This window comes from Megascapheus bottae, chromosome 14 (assembly GCF_031878675.1).
Source record: "Megascapheus bottae isolate mThoBot1 chromosome 14, mThoBot2.hap1, whole genome shotgun sequence".
Classification (NCBI taxonomy): Eukaryota; Metazoa; Chordata; class Mammalia; order Rodentia; family Geomyidae; genus Megascapheus; species Megascapheus bottae.
Genome location: NC_143522.1, coordinates 14,222,663 through 14,241,046, shown reverse-complemented (window position 1 = coordinate 14,241,046; position 18,384 = coordinate 14,222,663). Strand labels below are relative to the sequence as shown.

At 40.4% G+C, this 18,384-nt stretch overlaps 1 protein-coding gene across 4 annotated transcripts in view; it reads left to right on the top strand.

Annotated features, from left to right (window-relative positions):
- The window catches only part of Tmed8 (transmembrane p24 trafficking protein family member 8), a 30,247-nt gene extending 15,648 nt beyond the window's left edge, over positions 1-14,599 (top strand). For 2 of the 4 annotated variants that reach the window (XM_090344604.1, XM_090344602.1), the window contains 5 exons: positions 6,607-6,688; positions 10,013-10,148; positions 10,863-10,989; positions 11,430-11,735; positions 13,574-14,599. In XM_090344604.1, the coding sequence (XP_090200730.1) occupies positions 10,023-10,148; positions 10,863-10,989; positions 11,430-11,735; positions 13,574-13,791 (777 nt within the window). In that variant the 5' untranslated portion in view covers positions 6,607-6,688; positions 10,013-10,022 and the 3' untranslated portion in view covers positions 13,792-14,599. The remainder of the gene's footprint in view (positions 1-6,606; positions 6,689-10,012; positions 10,149-10,862; positions 10,990-11,429; positions 11,736-13,573) is intronic. The other 2 variants (XM_090344603.1, XM_090344605.1) reach the window with 2 other exon arrangements.
- Positions 14,600-18,384: the final 3,785 nt, after the last annotated feature.

The following is an 18,384-nucleotide window of genomic DNA, read 5'->3' as shown; positions in this document are numbered from 1 at the left end:
TCTGGCTGGATAGGCTTATAAGCATGAGCCACTGTTACCTGGGTAAATTATTATTTGTGAGTTTTCGTTTTTCCTTTTCTGTTCATAATTTTCAAGACTTTGGGCATGGCAGTAATTTCAGTATTATCTTGGTTACTATTTTTAAAATTTGATGTTAAGATTTTTTCATTCTAAATATTCATGATAATTAAAGTCTGATAAGTATCCAACTAACATGCATATATGTAATTGTAATATAGATATTAATATGTATATGTGATATTAATATGCATCAATATGCATATTAATGTGTTTCGCATGTGCCATCTAGATTTAGAAGGCCTGTCCTGTTCTAAGTTGTGCCTAGGAATTGGCTTATATTTGACTGATATATTAAAAGCTATTAAAAATTGGCCTTTCCTTTTTTTTAGAGCAGATTATATTCCACAAAGTAATTTCCAGAAACCTAAAGAGATGTATTGATGTATTTATAGTTGTTTTTTCTCTAAAACAAAATTTCATTATCCACACTTTATACTTCTGGAAGTAAAATTGTGTATTTCTAGCCTGAAGCCGTGGCTCATGCCTGTAATCTTAGCTACTTAGGAGGCTGAGATCTGAGGATTGCAGTTCAAAGTTAGCCCGGACAATAGTCCATGAGACTCTTATCTCCAATTAAAGCACCAGAAAATCAGAAGTGGCTCTGTGGCTCAAGGGATAGGGTAGTAGCCTTGAGCTGAAGAGCTCAGGACAGCGCCCAGGTTCAGAGTTCAAACCCAATGACGGACCAAATAAAAGAAAAGAAATATAAGTGAAATATAAACAAAATGAGCATGACCATTTCATGAGAGTAGCCAGGTAAAAATATTAATATGGCCAGGTGCCAGTGGCTTATGACTAGGCTGAGAGCTGAAGGTTGCTGTTCTCAGCTAGCCCAGGCAGGAAAGTCTGTGAGAGTCTTATGTCTTATTAAGCACCAAAAAGCTGAAAGTGGAACTGTGGCTCAAGTGGTAGAGCATTATCTACCAAACATTAATATTTACATATCTGTTGCTTAGCCATTCTATCCTGTTTATACTCATTGTAGTCACTGTCACCAAGAAATATGAAAAATATTCATAGAAGCACAATTCATAATAGTCCAAACCCCAAAATAACTCAGATGTCAACAACAGATTGATAAATTATGGTGTTTTGTGGAACAATGAAAATGTCTGTGCTTATGACAACATTGATGAATCTTTCAAACTTAAAATAGTCTGAAATAAGCCAGATCACAGAGAAAAACATTGCGTTACTGCATATTTCTGAGTCCAGAGAACAGGCAGAATCATGCAATACTGTTTGGAAGTGCATATTAGATGTTCTCTCTAAAAACAAAAGCAAGAGAATGATTCACACAGGATAGCGGCTACCTTAAGGAGAAAAAGATCAGAAATGATAGTGAAGTCCTGTCTGTGGGGTTGCCTTGGCAGACTGGATTACAGGATTATTAACTTACATGGCCTGCTGGTCAGATATCCTTGTAAGGCTAAGCAGCCAGAAGAGTTTGGTCAGGGCTATGACTGCTGCTAGAATTCAGTCTTTCCTTTGTGCTACTCTGGTTTGCGATTCCAGGTGGGCACATATATACATTTTTTTGTATGAAGGTGTTGTCATTCAACAATGAATATAGTACATCTTGATCAATCTTAGCCATTTCAATATTCTCCCATCCCCCCTTATCTCCTTTCTTAATTTTGTAGGATATACACGGAGGTGTGTGTGTGTGTGTGTGTGTGTGTGTGTGTGTGTGTGTGTGTGTGTGTTTACTGCATTCTCCCCTCCTGCTTTCTCAACTTTTCTACTCCTTCTTCTACTTGGCCCCATCCTCCATTTCAAGTACCTAGGATATTTTAGATCAGTTGGCTGTTGCCTGACTTTCTTGTACTGAACAAGATCTTCCATTTTGACATGCACATGTACTATTTATAATGTCAGTCACCTGTGGGGAGGAAAAGGTTGAGTATTTGAAAGTCAAAAGATTGAAAGATAACTCCTACAGCTGTGGTTCTCAAAGACCAAGCTTTCTGTACTGTCTTTGGGGACTATAAATGAATGTATGCACCAATTAATCCTTAAAGGGGTTGAGAAGAGTCTAGAGACTGCATGCCATTAACTTGGTACAGATTCTCTGCAAAATCCCAGAATATTTTGCAGATGGCTGGTCACTCGGTAAAGAAAATAAGGTTGCTAGGAGATAGCATGGGAGCGTCAACAGCAAATTTGACTGCTTATTTTTTTTTTCACTTGTGTCATCTCTCGTCTGTCTCAACCATCATTAAGATCCCTTATCTCATATAATGTGTTCTCTTTTGGTTATTTTTGCATGAATATTTACTGGCTTCTGCAGAGGCCTTCTTTAGCTGATCTGCCAAAGTCCACTCTGTTCATCCTTGGGGGAAGAAAGGCCTTCGCATGGTCTTCCCTGCTAGATTGAGAATTTCATGAGACTAGAACTGTAAGTGTACGGTGCATTGTCACCAGTCTGTAGATGGACAAGACGCTAGTTAAAATTCAGTAATCACTGAGTAAAATTAATGAAATCTGTGTCTCTTAGTTCCCCTATCTCGTTCTTGCTGTAGTTTGGAGCCATACAAAACTGCCATGGTGTTACTTTATGTGTGACAGCATAATTGTCATGTTACAGGAACCTCTTTTGAGACCTTTCTTCCCCTTAGTTAAATCTCTGTTTATGTGCTATCTAATGGATAGTTATATTCATAGTGATACCATGCATGTGTAAAAATGGTTTGTTTTTGAACTTATCTTCTGCACTAGACTGAGGTTTTTGTTGTTTTGTGGGTCATGGGACTTGAACTCAGGGCCAGGCACTGTCTCTGAGCTTTTGTGGTCAAGGCTATTGTTCTGCCACTCTGAGCTCTACAGTTCCACTTGTGGTTTTTTTGATGGTTGGTTAGAGATAAGAATTTCATGAACTTTCCTGGCTGGGCTGGCTTTGAACCAGAAGCCCAGATCTAAGCCTCTTGAATAGCTAGGATTACAGGAGTGAGCCACCAGTGCCTAGCTTAGACTGAATTCTTTTAAGACACAAGTTACGTTTGACTCTGTCAAACATACTGACACATATTGTGGCCTCTCAAAAAGTTTGTTGAATTGAGGAAGATTCATTAATTCTAATTTCCCTTTTTGATGTGATTCTTCTTTATGTAGTATCTTTTGATTTTGGAAAGACATTTAGCAGATAATTGAAGGACAGATTCAATGTGTGTGTGTGTGTATGTGTGTGTGTGTGCCTGTGTGTGCCTGTGTGTGCCTGTGTGCGCACATGTGCAGTCAATAGTGGGCGTTGAACTCATGGTCTTGCATTTACTTGAATTGCTTGTTTGGGTTAGTGCAAGCCATAGTTGATTCACACCTCTAGCTTGTTTTTTTTGTTTTTTTTTGTTTTTTTTAAATTTTGGAGGTGAATCTGGTAGACTTTTCTGCCCAGGTTGGCTTTGAACCTTGATCCTTCGAATTTCAGCATCCTAAGTAGCTAAGATTACAGGTATGAGCCATTGGCAGTGGTCTGTTTGAAATGGAAGAATATCATTGTCATGTGAGGAAAGTAGGTTAAATGTGTGTGTTTTGGAACATACTTTTAACAAAAAGTGACTGATTTTAGGTGCATAAAAGTGTTTTGGAGCAAGAAGTTTGGCCTAGTGGTAGAGTGCTTGCCTAGCAGGCACGAAGACCCAGGTTGGATTCCTCGGTACCTTGAGAAAGCCCCAAGGACAAAGCTCAGGACCTGAGTTCAAGCCCCAAGACTGACAAAAAATAAATAAATAAGTGTTTTAATCATATGAATTATTAGAAGATTAGGAAGTTAAAATGGTAATGTCTTATGACCTGCCGGTGATATTGGCAAAAATTATAAGAAAATGGTTATAGCTGGGCACTAGTGGCTCACACCTATTATCCTAACAACTTAAGAAGCTTAGATTTTTTTTGTTTTTTTTTTGCCAGTCTTGGGATTGGAACTCAGTGCCTGGGTGCCTGGGTTCTATCCTTGAGCTTTCTCAAGACTAGTGTTCTACCACTTGCACCCACAGCACCACTTCTGGATTTTTCTGTGTATGTGGTACCACAGAATCGAACCCTGCTAGGCAAGCACTCCACCACTAGGCCATGCCTCCTGGCCCCAGGAAGCTGAGATCTGAGGATCAAGGTTCAGAGCCAGCCATGGCAGTAAAGTCTAAGATACTCTTATTTCCAATTGGCCAGAAGAAAAGCAGAATTGGAGCTGTGGCTTAGAGTGGTAGAGCGCTACTAGCCTTGTGCAAAAGAGCTCAGAGACAATGCCCAGGCCCTAAGTTGAAGACCATAACCACACCCAAAAAAGAAAAATGGATTGTACCTAGTGTTATAGTGTTATTAGGAAGTTGGGAAATTTCCTAGCAAGAGTGAAATTTGGAGAGAAAATGGGCAATATATAATAGGAGTCTTGATGGTTAGACCCCTTAACAAGGAATTTCAGCACACACGCACACACATTTTAAAGTGCACAAATGAATTAAAAACTAAATAAAAACCAAAATGAAGATATCAGACTGGGCATAGTGTCACGCATGAAGTCTCAGATATGTTGGAGGCTAAGAGGGGAAGATTACTTGAGCCTAGGAGACCAGTCGGGGTAACTTGGTAAAAACCTGTTTCACAGAAAAATAAAATTAAGATATCATTCCTCATATACCATGTTCTCTGTTTCCTAAAATTTTGAAAATTCCACTCTGATGTAGAAGTTGTAGGAAACAAGCATTATTTATTTCTGCTGAAAATATGAAATGATATATGATCCCCGTGAAAAAGAGTTTGGTCTAGAAATTCGAGTCCCAGCAATACATCCCAAAGAGATCCTAGTAATAGTGTGCAGTATCATCAAGGCATTGTAGCAAAACATATAATATTAGTAGAATGGGAAGAACCTTGATGTCCACCCTTAGAGACATGAGTGTAGTAGTGTCCATCCACACAGTCGGGTAGTTTAGTATAAAAACTGACAGGCCATAATATTAGATATTTGGGATCTTTCTTACCTTATGCATTTGTTTTTATTTTGCCAGTCTTATGGCTTGAACTCTAGGCTTGGATGCTATCCCTGAACTTTTCTTTTTTTTGTTTTTCTTTTTCTTAAGGCCAGTTGAGCCACAGTTCCACTTCTGGCTTTTTGGTGATTACTTGAAGATAAGAGGGAGAGGGACCATTATGCACGGGTTGGCATCAAACAATGATGCTAAGATCTCAGCCTCCTGAATAGCTAGGATTATAGGTGTTTACCATCAGGGCTCAGCTTTTTTTTTTTTTTTTTTTTTTTTGCTAGCTGCAAACTCAAGATTTTCCTGCTTCAGACTCCTGAATGTTGGAATTATAGACATTGCCATTATAGAGCAGCCAAGATCTTCTGTTTATTCATTTTTCAATTAAAACCTAGTGCCAAGAACTATTGTGTTCTTAGTAAGAGATTGCTGTTAGTGGTCTTCACATGAACTTAGTCTGAATACATGAACTCAAACTCAACAGTCTGTCTTATGCTCCTTACTTTGGGTGGAATAAACTAAGTGGACCAAGAAAAGGAAGCCACCATGGTTAGGGGTCAGAGGCCCGGTGATATATAGAGGTTAGCATGGTCAGAGGCCAGTATAGAGACCAGCATGGTCAGAGGCTATGTAATGTGGATATGAGCATGGTCAGAGGCTGTGTGATATGGAGGCCAGCATGGTCAGAGGCCAGTGTAGAGACTAGCATGGCCAGAAGCTGTGTGATTTGGCAACATGGTCAGAGGCTACGTGTATGGAGGCTACCATGCTCAAAGTTCATGTGATGAGGAGATGATAGCTTGGAGAAAAGGAACTTGTGGGAAATGTAATGACCAACTGTAAATATTTGAGAGAATATTGTGGGAAGGAGTGATCAAAGGGCAGAATTTATTAGGAAGTAGGTTCCACTTAGAATCATCCCTCAGTGAAATGAGGCTCTTGGCAGACTGGCAGCAATAGAAATAGTGGACCCTTAGAAAGTGGGGTAGCATGAATTATAAGGGTGTATCTACCTAGAAGACTATGACTTGGCCAAAAGAAAAAACATATATAAGAGCTAGCTAGAGATTAGCTTATAAACCAAAAATATTTGCTTATGTTTTTTCACTTTCATGTTGGTACCAAACTCTGACACTGTGTTTGATGTTGACTTTGTTACTGTGTGTTTTGTACTGGGAAGTAAACTTTAGGCTTCAGTTTTTTAAGTAGAAAGGGTTAAGCTATAGGCAGTGTAAGGGCACTGAGCTAGGGTGCTGAGGACCCAGAGAAGGGCTAATGCAGTAACCTCAAAGCCAAATAGCAGCTGATGGGGAGAGCGCAGCCACCTAGCATGCATGAAGCCCTAGGTTCGATTCCTGGGTGCCACATACATAGAAAAGACCGGAAGTGGTGCTGTAGTTCAAATGGTAAAGCGCTAGCTTTGAGAAAGCCCAAGGACAGTGCCCAGGCCCTGGGTTTGAGCCCCAGGACTGGCAAAAAAAAAAAAAAAAAGATAATTCTGATTATGTTCTTGTTCATATAATGACTTCTTGTTCCCTGGATTTTCTAGCAAATGAAGATCTGCACAACACCAAGGTCACTGCTTCACTAGCTTCTGCCTCTGATCCAGCACCCTACACCTTACCCTACAGGTAGGGACAAGCAGCTGCTTTGAATAAAAGGCTCTACAAATTTTGTCTTTTAACAGTAAAGGAACTAGTAAAAGAAATAGGCAGCAACCTTAAAGGACAAGACATTGAAGTAACTAATCAGCCCTGAGATGTGTTTTGGGGCAATACCAGATATATTTCAAGTTCTACATTTTTCATGTATTCTTCAGAGAAAATAAAATAGTCACAAGTAGACTAATACAGTAGTATCCTGATTTATCTTCTCCTGAAGTCAGGTTTAAGTGTGAAAATATGTGATATGGCCCACATGTGGACTTGCAAGAGAATATATTTGTTTTTTTTTTCTCCTCATAAAATGTGTATATATACACAGTTACATATACTCTTCACACCCACACACAGTTGGAGGTAGTTTTTTATTTCATGATTTTCTCAAACCACTATGATGACTTTCTTAATTTGTCCTTTTCAATTTTTCTTTTTTATCCATCGTATCCTTCTACCTTCATTGATACCAGAGTGTTTAGCTTAAAGATGAGTCCTAGAATGAGAGGAAACCCTGAATTATTAATGGAGTGATTGAAGTAGGCTATGTTTTAGAGAATGTTGTAAGCCAGTTGATCAGCTTCTGGTACAGTATTGTCAGGTATAACCTGTGATCTCAATGCTCTATTCAAAATTGGTGGCTGGGGCAGAAAGAAATGTCGAGGAGTTTTTTTTTTTTCTTTTTAATCTCTTGTTTTCTTTGAGAAATTCTGTTGGAAGTCTGTCCTTCCTGCTCCGGGTCAGCACAGAACAGAGAACTCAACGTGGAAGCTTTTCCTTTATGTGACTTATCACTGGCATCAGATGTTTTGCATATTTCCCTTCCCTAAATGTCCTTCACTGGTTCCCCAGAGCATACAGTGTTAATGTGAATAGTAAATTTATGTGGCTATTGCATGTTCAGTTTAAATGTTTTTATGAGCAGAACCATATTTTTTTGTTCAAAGTAGCATTCACAAAGGCAAAGAGGAGATGCAAGTTTTAGATGCCATACAGAGTGAGGTTAACTAATTGGGATTAGCCACGATAGTCCCAGCTTCCCCAATATTACAAATAATATACTATGACCCAAAGTTATTAATCCAATAAATAATTTTTGGGTATCTAGTATTTGTTTATTCAGTAGGTATTTATTAGGCACATACTGTATTACACCTGGTACATTCTGTGTACCAGTGAAGTCACAAATGAATAAAGCAGTTTGTCATTGCTATCATGGAGTGTGTGCATAATGTGAGTTATACACTTAACTGTTATACATAATGAGTTAGTTGCCACCACTTGTGAGCTGTGCTCTTATATACCACCAGGAAAGGAAAAAATTCTCCAGATGGAATGTAACAGAGTACTCACACATGGAGCTAGGATGTTGAAAGTCTGTACCTTCAGTGAAAAGATTCCTGCATAAAGAGTGCAAAGAAACATGAATGTGTCAAATTTGGTTCTGTGCAAGGGGAAGAAATCTTGCTGTCTAATCCAGGATATGAACCACAAGTTGATAGTCATTACTTCATTGTATAAACTCTATTGCCAGAGTGGTTTAAACAAAACTCTTAAATTGACCGTAATTTCAAATTATCTTAGATTGGTAGCATTCCTGAGCACTGGCAGAAGCACATGTAAGTCTTCTGTGCAAGGCTTTGGTGTCAGCCCAGGCCACTACAGTTTTAAGACATCATCAGTATTTAAAAAAAATTAAAGCCCGGGTGTGGGGGGATGTGGGGGGCTGGGAGTTTGGCCTAGTGGTAGAGCTCTTGCTTAGTATGCATGAAGTCCTGAGTTTGATTCCTTAGTACCACATAAACAGAAAAAGCTGGAAGTGGCACTGTGGCTCAAGTGAGAATACTAGCCTTGAGCAAAAAAGAAGCTAGGGACAGTGCTTGGGCCCTGAGCCCAAGCCCCAGGACTGGCCAAAAAAAAAAAAAGAAAAAAAAAGAAAGAAAAGAAAAACTTCCTAAGCAAAGACAATGTAATGAGATAAGAGACATTATAATTTTCCTTAGTGTTAGGCTTAATGAAAATTAGATTTTCATCTCTGCTTGCTTGCTTGCTTGCTTGCTTGCTTGCTTGCTTGCTTTATTTATTTATTTATTTATTTATTTATTTTTACCACTCATGGGCTTGAGCTCAGGGCCTGAGCACTGTCCTTGGACTTTCTCAAGGCTAGAGCTCTACCACTTGAGCCTCAGTACCACTTCCGGCTTTTTTCTATGTATGTGGTACCGAGGAATCGAACCTGGGTATTCGTGCATGCTAGGCAAGCACTCTACCACTAGGCCAAACTCCCGGCCCCTCTGCTTTATTTTTTTATTTTGTTGTATCATATGTAATATAATCTCTGAAAAATTTCATTGCATATCTTTAAGAAATGAGAATCAAATATGGCAAATAAAATTTTAGTGTTAATGAAAACATTTTGAGGGTTTGGAGGCATAGCTCAGTTGGTAGATTGCTAGCTAGTGAATAGAAGCATCAAGTACTAAATTTAGTCCTGCTCTCAGATTCCAAAATAACAACAAAAAATAGCAGTTGGGTGCCAGTGGCTCACGCCTATAATCTTAACCTTCTTGGGAGGCTGAGATCTGAGGGTCTTGATTGAAGGCTAGCCAGAGCAAAAAAGTCCCTTTGAGACTCCAATAAATCACTCAAAAACTGGTAGTAGAGCTGTAGCACAAAGTGGTAGAGTGCTAGCCTTGATCAAAAAAGCTCTGACAAGAAATAAGAAAACAAAAACCATAATGCCTTTTAAGGTCAACAGATTTCCTAAAGGCTGGTAGAATAGTCCCCTAGTACTGATTTTTAACTTATTTTCTAATCTTTTGAAGTTAGAGGAAATGGGAACATAAGTTATTCTTTTCCTGTTCAAACTCAACTAAATCACATCGTTGTATGTTTAAGCTGTTGGGATAGCTGATTAATGTGCTTAACAGGAAATTAAATTATCATATGTCAGAAACATTATACAGTATAAATGTGTTCATTTTTTGTGAAATAAAATAAGTAAAAGAAATAATACAAAGAAGACAAGACCTAGAGTTCATCTCAAATAACTGAGTTCATAGAGGGTTCATAGAACTTGGACCCTGGCATTGTCACTATGTCCTTATATGGTTACTGCTTCCTGTGAGCTAGTTCAATCCTGGGGATTGGTTAGCTAAAGTCATACAGACCTAAATGCAAGAGAAGGCAGAATGTACAGGTAGGGTTGAGGTGTTCTTTTAATACTGTTTTATTTCAGTTTCTTGAGAATGACTGTAACTTTTCAAAGCGCCTTTGAATTGACAGATTCTCCTTCTCTAGGAGGCCACAGATGGTATCTCCAGTGAGCAAGCATGTCACTGAAGACCTGCAGAAAGCTGCTCGTACCTTGGAGGCACAGGCTTTAAAAGTGGAACAGGAGTTGCTGCCTAAAGACCGGGCTCGAATCCTCAATGAAGTAAGGAGTATATTTTGACCCTCATAAAAAGAACAGGACAAGGGCTCACATGGTAAAGTACTTGCCTAGTAAGGAGAAGCCCTGAGTTCAATAAAAAACAGAAGGCTTTGTGGCAACAGAATTTAGGCACATAATGGATGACAGTGGCTCTCAGGGCTCTCTTTTTTCTCTTTAGAGTAAGGGAAATGGTAGGAGTGTTCACCTTTTATCTAAAGTACTCTTACTGTGAAACATCTTACATCATTGGACTGTATTTTAACTTCCCTTTTCTTTTAGTTGGTTTGCTCATTTTTTTTTTCTTTTTGTCAGTTTTGGGGCTTGAACTCTGGGCCTAGGCATTGTCTTTGAGATTTTGAGCTCAAGGCTAGTGCTCTACCACTTGAACTACAGCATCATTTCTGATTTTCTGGTGGTTATTTGGAGATAAGAATCTCATGGTCATTTGTGCCCAGCTGGCTTGAACCCATGATTCTCAGGGACAGCACCCAGGTCCTAAGTTCAGGTCCCAGGACTGACACATATGCCAAGAAAAAAATTGTTTTTAAACATTCTCTGGTGACATTAAAACATAGAATTTATAAGCAGCTTGTACTTGGAAGTCATAATGTAGAATCTTATATTAAACCAGGGCAGAGTAAGCAGTCTACATCAGGAAAGAGGTTTGTTAGACTCGGCCATTCTCACATGTCATCTAACCAGAGTTCTCTTGTGCAGATGGCCAGATACCATGTTCCACAAAGATCTGGAGACATCATTATGATCCAGTCTGATCATACAGGAGCAATAGATGTTCTCTCAGCTGATTTGGAATCTGCAGATCTTCTGGGTGATCACAGGAAAGGTGAGACTTTTTTTTTTTTTGCCAGTCCTGAGGCTTGAATTCAGGGCCTGAGCACTATCCTTGGACTTTCCCAAGCGTAGCGCACTACCACTTGAGTCACAGCACCACTTCTGGCTTTTTTTATGTATGGAGTACTGAGGAATCAAACCCAGGGCTTTGTGCATACTAGGCAAGCACTCTACCACTAGGCCACACTCCTGGCCAGATGAGACATTTTGAAGTGTTAAAAAAGGTGGGTTGTTATTTGTTGCTGTTATTTGTTTCCAGTGAATACTTAAAGGAACATAGATAATAAGAAATAAAAATGAGATGAGGGGGAAAAAAAATGAGAGAAGCCAGAAGAAAGTATGTCTTTGACTATGTCAGTCTTTCTAAGCAAAATGCCATCTATGGGAACATTTCTTCCTAGTTTTTCAGTAGTAAGTTATCTATCATTTCAGTCTGCCCACCTCTGATGGCTCCTCCGTGCATCTGGACCCTTGCCAAGGTGAAGGAATTCAAAAGCAAGCTGGGCAAAGAGAAGAACAACCGTCTGGTGGTGAAGCGTGGGGAGGTAGTGACCATCCGGGTACCTACTCACCCACAGGGGAAGCGTGTCTGCTGGGAATTTGCAACTGATGACTATGACATTGGCTTTGGAGTTTATTTTGACTGGACCCCTGTCACTAGCACTGATATAACTGTGCAAGTCAGTGATTCCAGTGAGGATGAAGATGAAGAAGATGACGAAGAAGAAGAAATTGAAGGTAAATTTAATTTTAACATACTTAGGATTTTCTTTTCTGGCTCAATCTAATTGTTAGTGATCTCTTCCTGGGTTGTACCAGAATGTATGTGAAGAATTCAGCTGGTTAGAGTCAGCTCCTCCGAGAGGGTTGATAATTAATGCCTTAATTGAAAGTGTCCTTTCCTTTAAATCAGCACTTAGTTGTTTAACAGAATCTATGGAATAGGCTTGGCACAGGAGCAGAGTGAGGGTGAGCTGGGGCTTTCCAGATCATATCAAGACCTGAGATTATTCTGTATTTCTGTTTTAGGATGTTTATTCTTGGCCTGAAATGGAACGTGGTGATCATAATTTACTAATTTTACCCATTCTCCTTCCCTCTTCTTTACTTCCTGCACAGAGCAGTCTTGCATGTAGTCTCTAGCAAAGCACTTGTGGTTTGTGCCTATAATCTTAGCTGCTCAGGAGTCTGAGATCTGAGGATAGCAGTGGTTCAAAGCCAGCCAGGGCAAGAAAGTCCATGAGACTCTTATCTCCAATTGGCCACAAAAAGCCAGAAGTAAAGCTCAAATAGTAGCATGCTAGCCGTAAGCACAAAGATTTAGGGACAGTGCCCAGACCCTGAGTTCAAGCTCTAGGACTTGCAGGGGAAAAAACAAAACAAAAAAAACTCTCTTTGCTTTGTTCCTGTAGTTATTTGTGATGTCTGTGCAGGACGGCTTCAATTCATTTTGGAGTTCATCTAAGAGTAAACTCCAAGCCTTTATGATCTTAGAATCGTTCTTTTCATTTCTTAAACCTTAGGTCTTGTTTGCTGCTTTCTGGCCCAAGTGAAAGTATTAGGATCCCTCTGTATGTTTATCTGCATTTCCTACTGTTAGCTAATCCTTTTATCTCTGCATGAAAAGATATGTATATCTTCCCCTCTAAATATCTTCTCTACCTTGGAACTATCCAGGCTTTTCTGGAGCTTTTATAGGCTCAGCCACTGTTTCTCATTATTGGCATTTTTTTTTTTTTTTTTTTTTTGGTCATTGGTCATGCATGGGGCTTGAACTCAGGGCCTACTCCTTGTCCCTGAGCTTTTTTGCTCAAAGCTAGCGTTCTGTCACTTTGAGCCATAGCACCACTTCCAGTTTTCTGGTGGCTATTTAGAGATTTAAGAGTCTCACGTATTTTCCTGATCAGGCTGGCTTTGAACTTCGATCCCCAGATCTCAGCCTCTTGAGTACCTAGGCTTACAGGTGTAAGCTACTGATGCTCAGCAGGACACCCTTTTTAAAAAAATTATTTTTATTATTATAAAAGTGATGTACAGGCCGGGAGTTTGGCCTAGTGGTTAAAATGCTTGCCTAGCATGCATGAAGACCCGGGTTCGATTCCTCGGTACCACATATATAGAAAAAAGCCGGAAGTGGTGCTGAGGCTCAAGTGGTAGAGCTCTAACCTTGAGAAAGTCCAAGGACAGTGCTCAGGCCCTGAGCTCAAGCCCAGGACTGGCCACAAAAAAGAAAAAAAAAGAAAAAGAAAAAAAAAAGTGATGTACAATAGAGTTATAGGTAAAGAATACATTTCTTTTTGGAGAATGTCACCCCTTCCCTTGCACCCCCTTTTATTAAATAGAGGTGGTAATATTAACTTTAGCACTCCTGGACTCTTGGGGGTACTGAATGTTAGTATCACTCCTTAGTCACTGTGATGACCAAAAAATTGGGCAGCTGTTTCTAAATGCTCATTGAAAGGCATAGTGCATTGTGTGAAAGCTGGGCTTTTGGGGTTATCTGGGCTTTCATATTCATTTAGGTTGTATGCAGTCTCTGGCACTGGTATCCAAACACTGCCCTTTTGCTCCTGCAGAACCTGTCCCAGTGGGAGATGTGGAGAGAGGCTCCAGGAGCTCCTTGAGGGGTCGCTACGGGGAAGTCATGCCTGTGTATCGGCGGGACAGCCACCGAGACGTGCAGGCTGGCAGCCATGACTACCCTGGGGAGGGTATCTACTTGCTCAAGTTTGACAACTCATACTCTCTACTCCGCAACAAGACTCTCTACTTCCACGTGTACTACACTAGCTGAAGGACACTGGCCAGAGGGAGGCTGTATCTGCAGGTGGAAGCAGGCTGCCAGCTGGTGCCTATTGTTGTGGATAGGCAAGAGGAGAGAGTTCCATGTGAGGCTTCTGAGCCTCTCATCCTGCCTGGTATGCCTGAGTGATGAGTCTGCATAGCTTTCTTCCCTTCTGGCTTCTGCAGGTGGTGGTATAGTGCCCTCTGTTATGTGGTCCCTGACTCGCGCTCTTGTTGCTTCAGACTCCAGCGAAATCCCTCTCTGAAGGCATGTCAGGCAAAAGCTTAAAAGAAGGTAGAGATTGTCTTGTAGAAACAAGTTTGTATTGGTACAAAGTTTGTCATTCAGATTGCTGCTTGCTCCTTTCCAGAGCCTGTAATGCTAATGCATTTAGTGGCACCCAGACTCTTACTTTTGAGATGCCAGTAGAGGGAAAAGCACATTGTCTGTGAAAGAGCCCAATACTTGGATGGAGAAATCTCTGTCCAGCCTCTTTCTTACCACTGCCATATTCCTGCCTGCTGGGTGTTCTTGGTCTTTAGCACGGCTGGGAGACCTCACTGCCTTGGAGGGATATTCTCATTCTTGGTGGTTAGAATCCTCTTTTCTCTTTCCCAAGTCTGTGGTCAAGAATTTTCATGTAATTTAAAGTGGTGATGACTATAGCCTACGACCTTTGAGAAGAAAAGCATCCATCACTTCCTGTTTCCAGAGCTAGTTTTCCTTACCATGGTGCAGGCAGTTGAAGAACTGGTGGAAATTAGGTACTCCCAATCCCCTTTGAAAGTCAAGTGTTCCTCCTCCTCCTCCTCCTCCTCCTCCTCCTCCTCCTCCTCCTCCTCCTCCTCCTCCTCCTCCTCCTCCTCCTCTTCTTCTTCTTCTTCTTCTTCTTCTTCTTCTTCTTCTTCTTCTTGTAGAATCAAAGATGGAAGAATATTTTCTGGGAGAGGTTACAGAGAAAAAAAAACCAACACCCTACATTCCCCTACTACTTGTTTTGTTTACAGTAGAAGTATTATTTAGAAATTTTACTTGGGGACCAAATGCAGTAGGGCCTCATTTGTATTTCTGAAGTTTCTGGTGTTCGAAGCCCCTCTTAGGAAAGATAGTAATGAAATTTCACTGTTGCTGCTGTTTGTAAGTGTTCTTTACCTGGCCAAAGCTTGCATTTCCCTGCTGACAGCCTTTTTCTCTGTCCCCTGGAGGCCCAGGGGGCCACAGATTGCAGGTGGTGCTGGGGCCAGAGGCTGCCAGGGCCTCAGGCGGAAAGGGAGATGGGGCCTTAGCAGCCATCTGTGCCTCCTCCTTACTTCTTGTGCTGTGTCTATTACTCTCTTTGCATATTGAATGGACTTATTTATTACTTTATTTATGTGGTTTGTTTAGTGCATTTCATTTTGCATTTGAAACAATTTTCATCTGTTTCTCAGAAGGCTTCCCATCTGCTCTAGGCCCACAGAAGCCACCTCTTCCATGAACTTCAAGAGGTTGATGTTGGAGGACTCAGGAACTAACCATGTTCATACCTACAAGTTGGCCCTGTTTTGGGCAGAGTGCCCCTTCAGAGATGGATGACTCCAACCTAGTCCATGTTTAGGTACCGTGTAGCACTCCGCATGAGGAATTTTATATGGCGCGGGACCTTCCTGTTCTCTGAGTACTACCCAGTTACTATTTGACATCAAAGTTCTTGCCTCCACAGCCACCTCTTCATGATGATGTGGATGAATGTCTCAAACCTAGCCTCTCCTTCCTCCCTCTCTGCAGGGAGTTCACTGAGTTTCCTACTTACATGACCCTTCTTAGTGACAATGTGTCAGCCCAAATAGGACAAAGTTGTCTGCTGTGCAGCCTCCCAGTCTCTTGAGTGGCATGTGTCCTCCATTGTTTTATCATTGTAAATGTGTTTTGTAGAGGGTACTCTGGCCGAAATTTAGGTACTTGATAAGAAATTATTCTAGTGACTTGACTACTTGAGCATTGAAAAGCAAACCTTCAATGCTTTATTCTGTCAGACAGCTGAGTGACCACTCCTTTGTCAATGAAGTTGGATCATGCCTTAGCTAAGTGTCACTTTTGTTTAATAATTTTCTACTGAGCTATTTTCCAGTCAGCAGAAGACTTGCTTGTTTTCCTATTTGTTATTGCATTCCGACTGCTTCTCTAAATGGAGTTGTCAGTCCATACAAAGCAAGCTCCCAGGGGATAACATATGACTCACCTTTTGTTTCTTCAATGAGCTTCTCCTCACTTACTGTCTTGAAATCTTAGTTGTGTAGCATCAAGGAAGCCTGAGGGACTTGTCAGTCTGTTACTATCTGGTCACTCTATAAGTCCTGGCTGTGGAATATTTCATTTACTTTTTTCCCCTTCTTTAGTGGGGCATCTTTGTTCCATTAGATAAATTTACAATGTAGCTAAAAAGAAAATCCTGTCTTCACTATGATGGGTTCACTACTCTCACATGAACTGGCTGAAATAATTGAACTTAAAGGACAAAATACTATTTGCTGTTAGTCCCTCTTTGTTCAAGTTTATAGAACCAAACAATGAAATGAAAATAATTTCCCTCATCCTCGCCCTATTCTCTGGAGCACAAATAAATGTTAACCATCACTTGAAAGTTGTTCTTGGTATAGCTGTTCACTAGTTACTAAATTTCTTCAATTCTTTTTGTTTTGGTAATTTTTTTTGAGTGATGAGGGCTTTTAGATAAGGCATATTTAAAGTGTAAAGTCTTGTGTGTGGGTGGAGCTTGTCTTGTCTGTGTCTTGGAGCTTGAACCCTGGGCCTGGATGTTGTCCCTGAGCTCTTCAGCTCAAGGATACTGCCCTATCCCTTGAGCCACAGTGCCACTTCCAGTTTTCTAATGGTTAATTGGAGGTAAGAGTCTTACAGTCTTTAGGACATGGGTTGGCTTTGAACTGAGATCCTCAGATCTCAGCCTCCTGAGTAGGTAGGCATGAGCCACCAAGCTTGGCTAAAAGTTTTCTAATGTTTGATTACAAAAACATTTTAGGAAATAGGAAAAAATGCACGTGTGCACCCCCCCCCAATATAGATTCTAAAGTTATAATTGGTTTGTTGAAGGTAATTCTAGCCTTCTGTTCTTTTTGACAAGTACCCAGTAGAGAATGTTCCTTTGCAAAACAACTGTTCTCCTATGTGAAGTACTCTTTTTTTTTTTTTTTTAAAGCAGACCCATTCACTCAACATTAGTTTCCTAGGAGATGGCCTTCACACAAAATGGTCCTTGGTCTTCATCTCTGGAGACCATGCTGTATTCTCCACTTCTGTCTTTGATCTCTGCCATTATCTTCTCTAACTGCATGCCAAGTGTGAGAGTTCATTGTGAAGCTTCTCTGGAAAGACTTTAATCTGTAACTTTATGACATGTTCTCTGGACTCTTAATTCAGACTCAATCCTCAGAATAACATGTGCTTTACCATAGAATTAGATAGCAACTTAAAATTAGTTTCTTATTTTTCCCTAAGGAATTGATTCATGCACTTTAAAACTATTTTTAACCTAAGAGATAGGAGGGGCTAAATCTGCTTTCTTTGAAGTGGTGAAACTATGGGAATCCTTCATGAACAGGGCCAAGAATGAATGAATGTTTCTGGCAAAAGCAAGTTGTAAAGGTTACTGAAGTTTATACTATATATATTTCCAGTCTTTTTTGAGAGGATTAGGTGGAAGTCAAGCCCCAAAGTCTGTGTGTTCATATGTAATTTACAGACTACTTCTGAAAAATGTTCTATTTAACCTAGAGTCTTTAGTTAAAAGTATGGAGATGAGTGACCCTACTATTTACCTCAAAGATTTGTTTGTGAAGAAGGAAGGACCTGAGTTAGCTTTGTTTGCTACTTCAGAACTGCTTTTTAAATTGATGGCAAGATGGAGAACAAAGGAGGGAAAGGAAAGCCATGGGATAGATCTTGGAATTTTGCTCCCCCCCTGCCTTCATTTACTGCTTTAGTGTGCATTTTGTTCATTGAGATTGTTCTTTAAGCCAGAGCCTTACCATTTCTCCTTGTGCTTATTGGACAGTTCTCAGGGCCACTTCTGACCTTTTCCAAGCAGTATCAACTAAGTTTAATCTTGATCTATGGATTGGTTTAATCTGTTCTTTGAACTTTGTAATGTCATGAAAAAACCTGATTGGAAAGAGGCCATTTGTAATACTAAAGCCATAGTTGTCTTTCACTGTGGTCAAGAAGGGGATGAAACAGGCTTACTTTGACCAGCAACATGGAATTGCCTAAAAGAGTGAATCACAGACCACACAGCATGTTTGGCTAACATAAGTGTCCTGTTTAGGCCAACTGTGTCCAGCATCTTTAATCTGCAAGAGATCAGCATATATCCACAGATTTTATTTTTTATTTATTTTTGCCAGTCCTGGGCTTGAGCTCAGGGCCTGAGTACTGTCCTTGGACTTTCTCAAGGCTAGAGCTCTACCACTTGAGCCTCAGCACCACTTCCGGCTTTTTTCTATGTATGTGGTACCGAGGAATCGAACCCGGGTCTTCGTGCATGCTAGGCAAGCACTCTACCACTAGGCCAAACTCCCAGTCCCTATCCACAGATTTTTTTTTTCT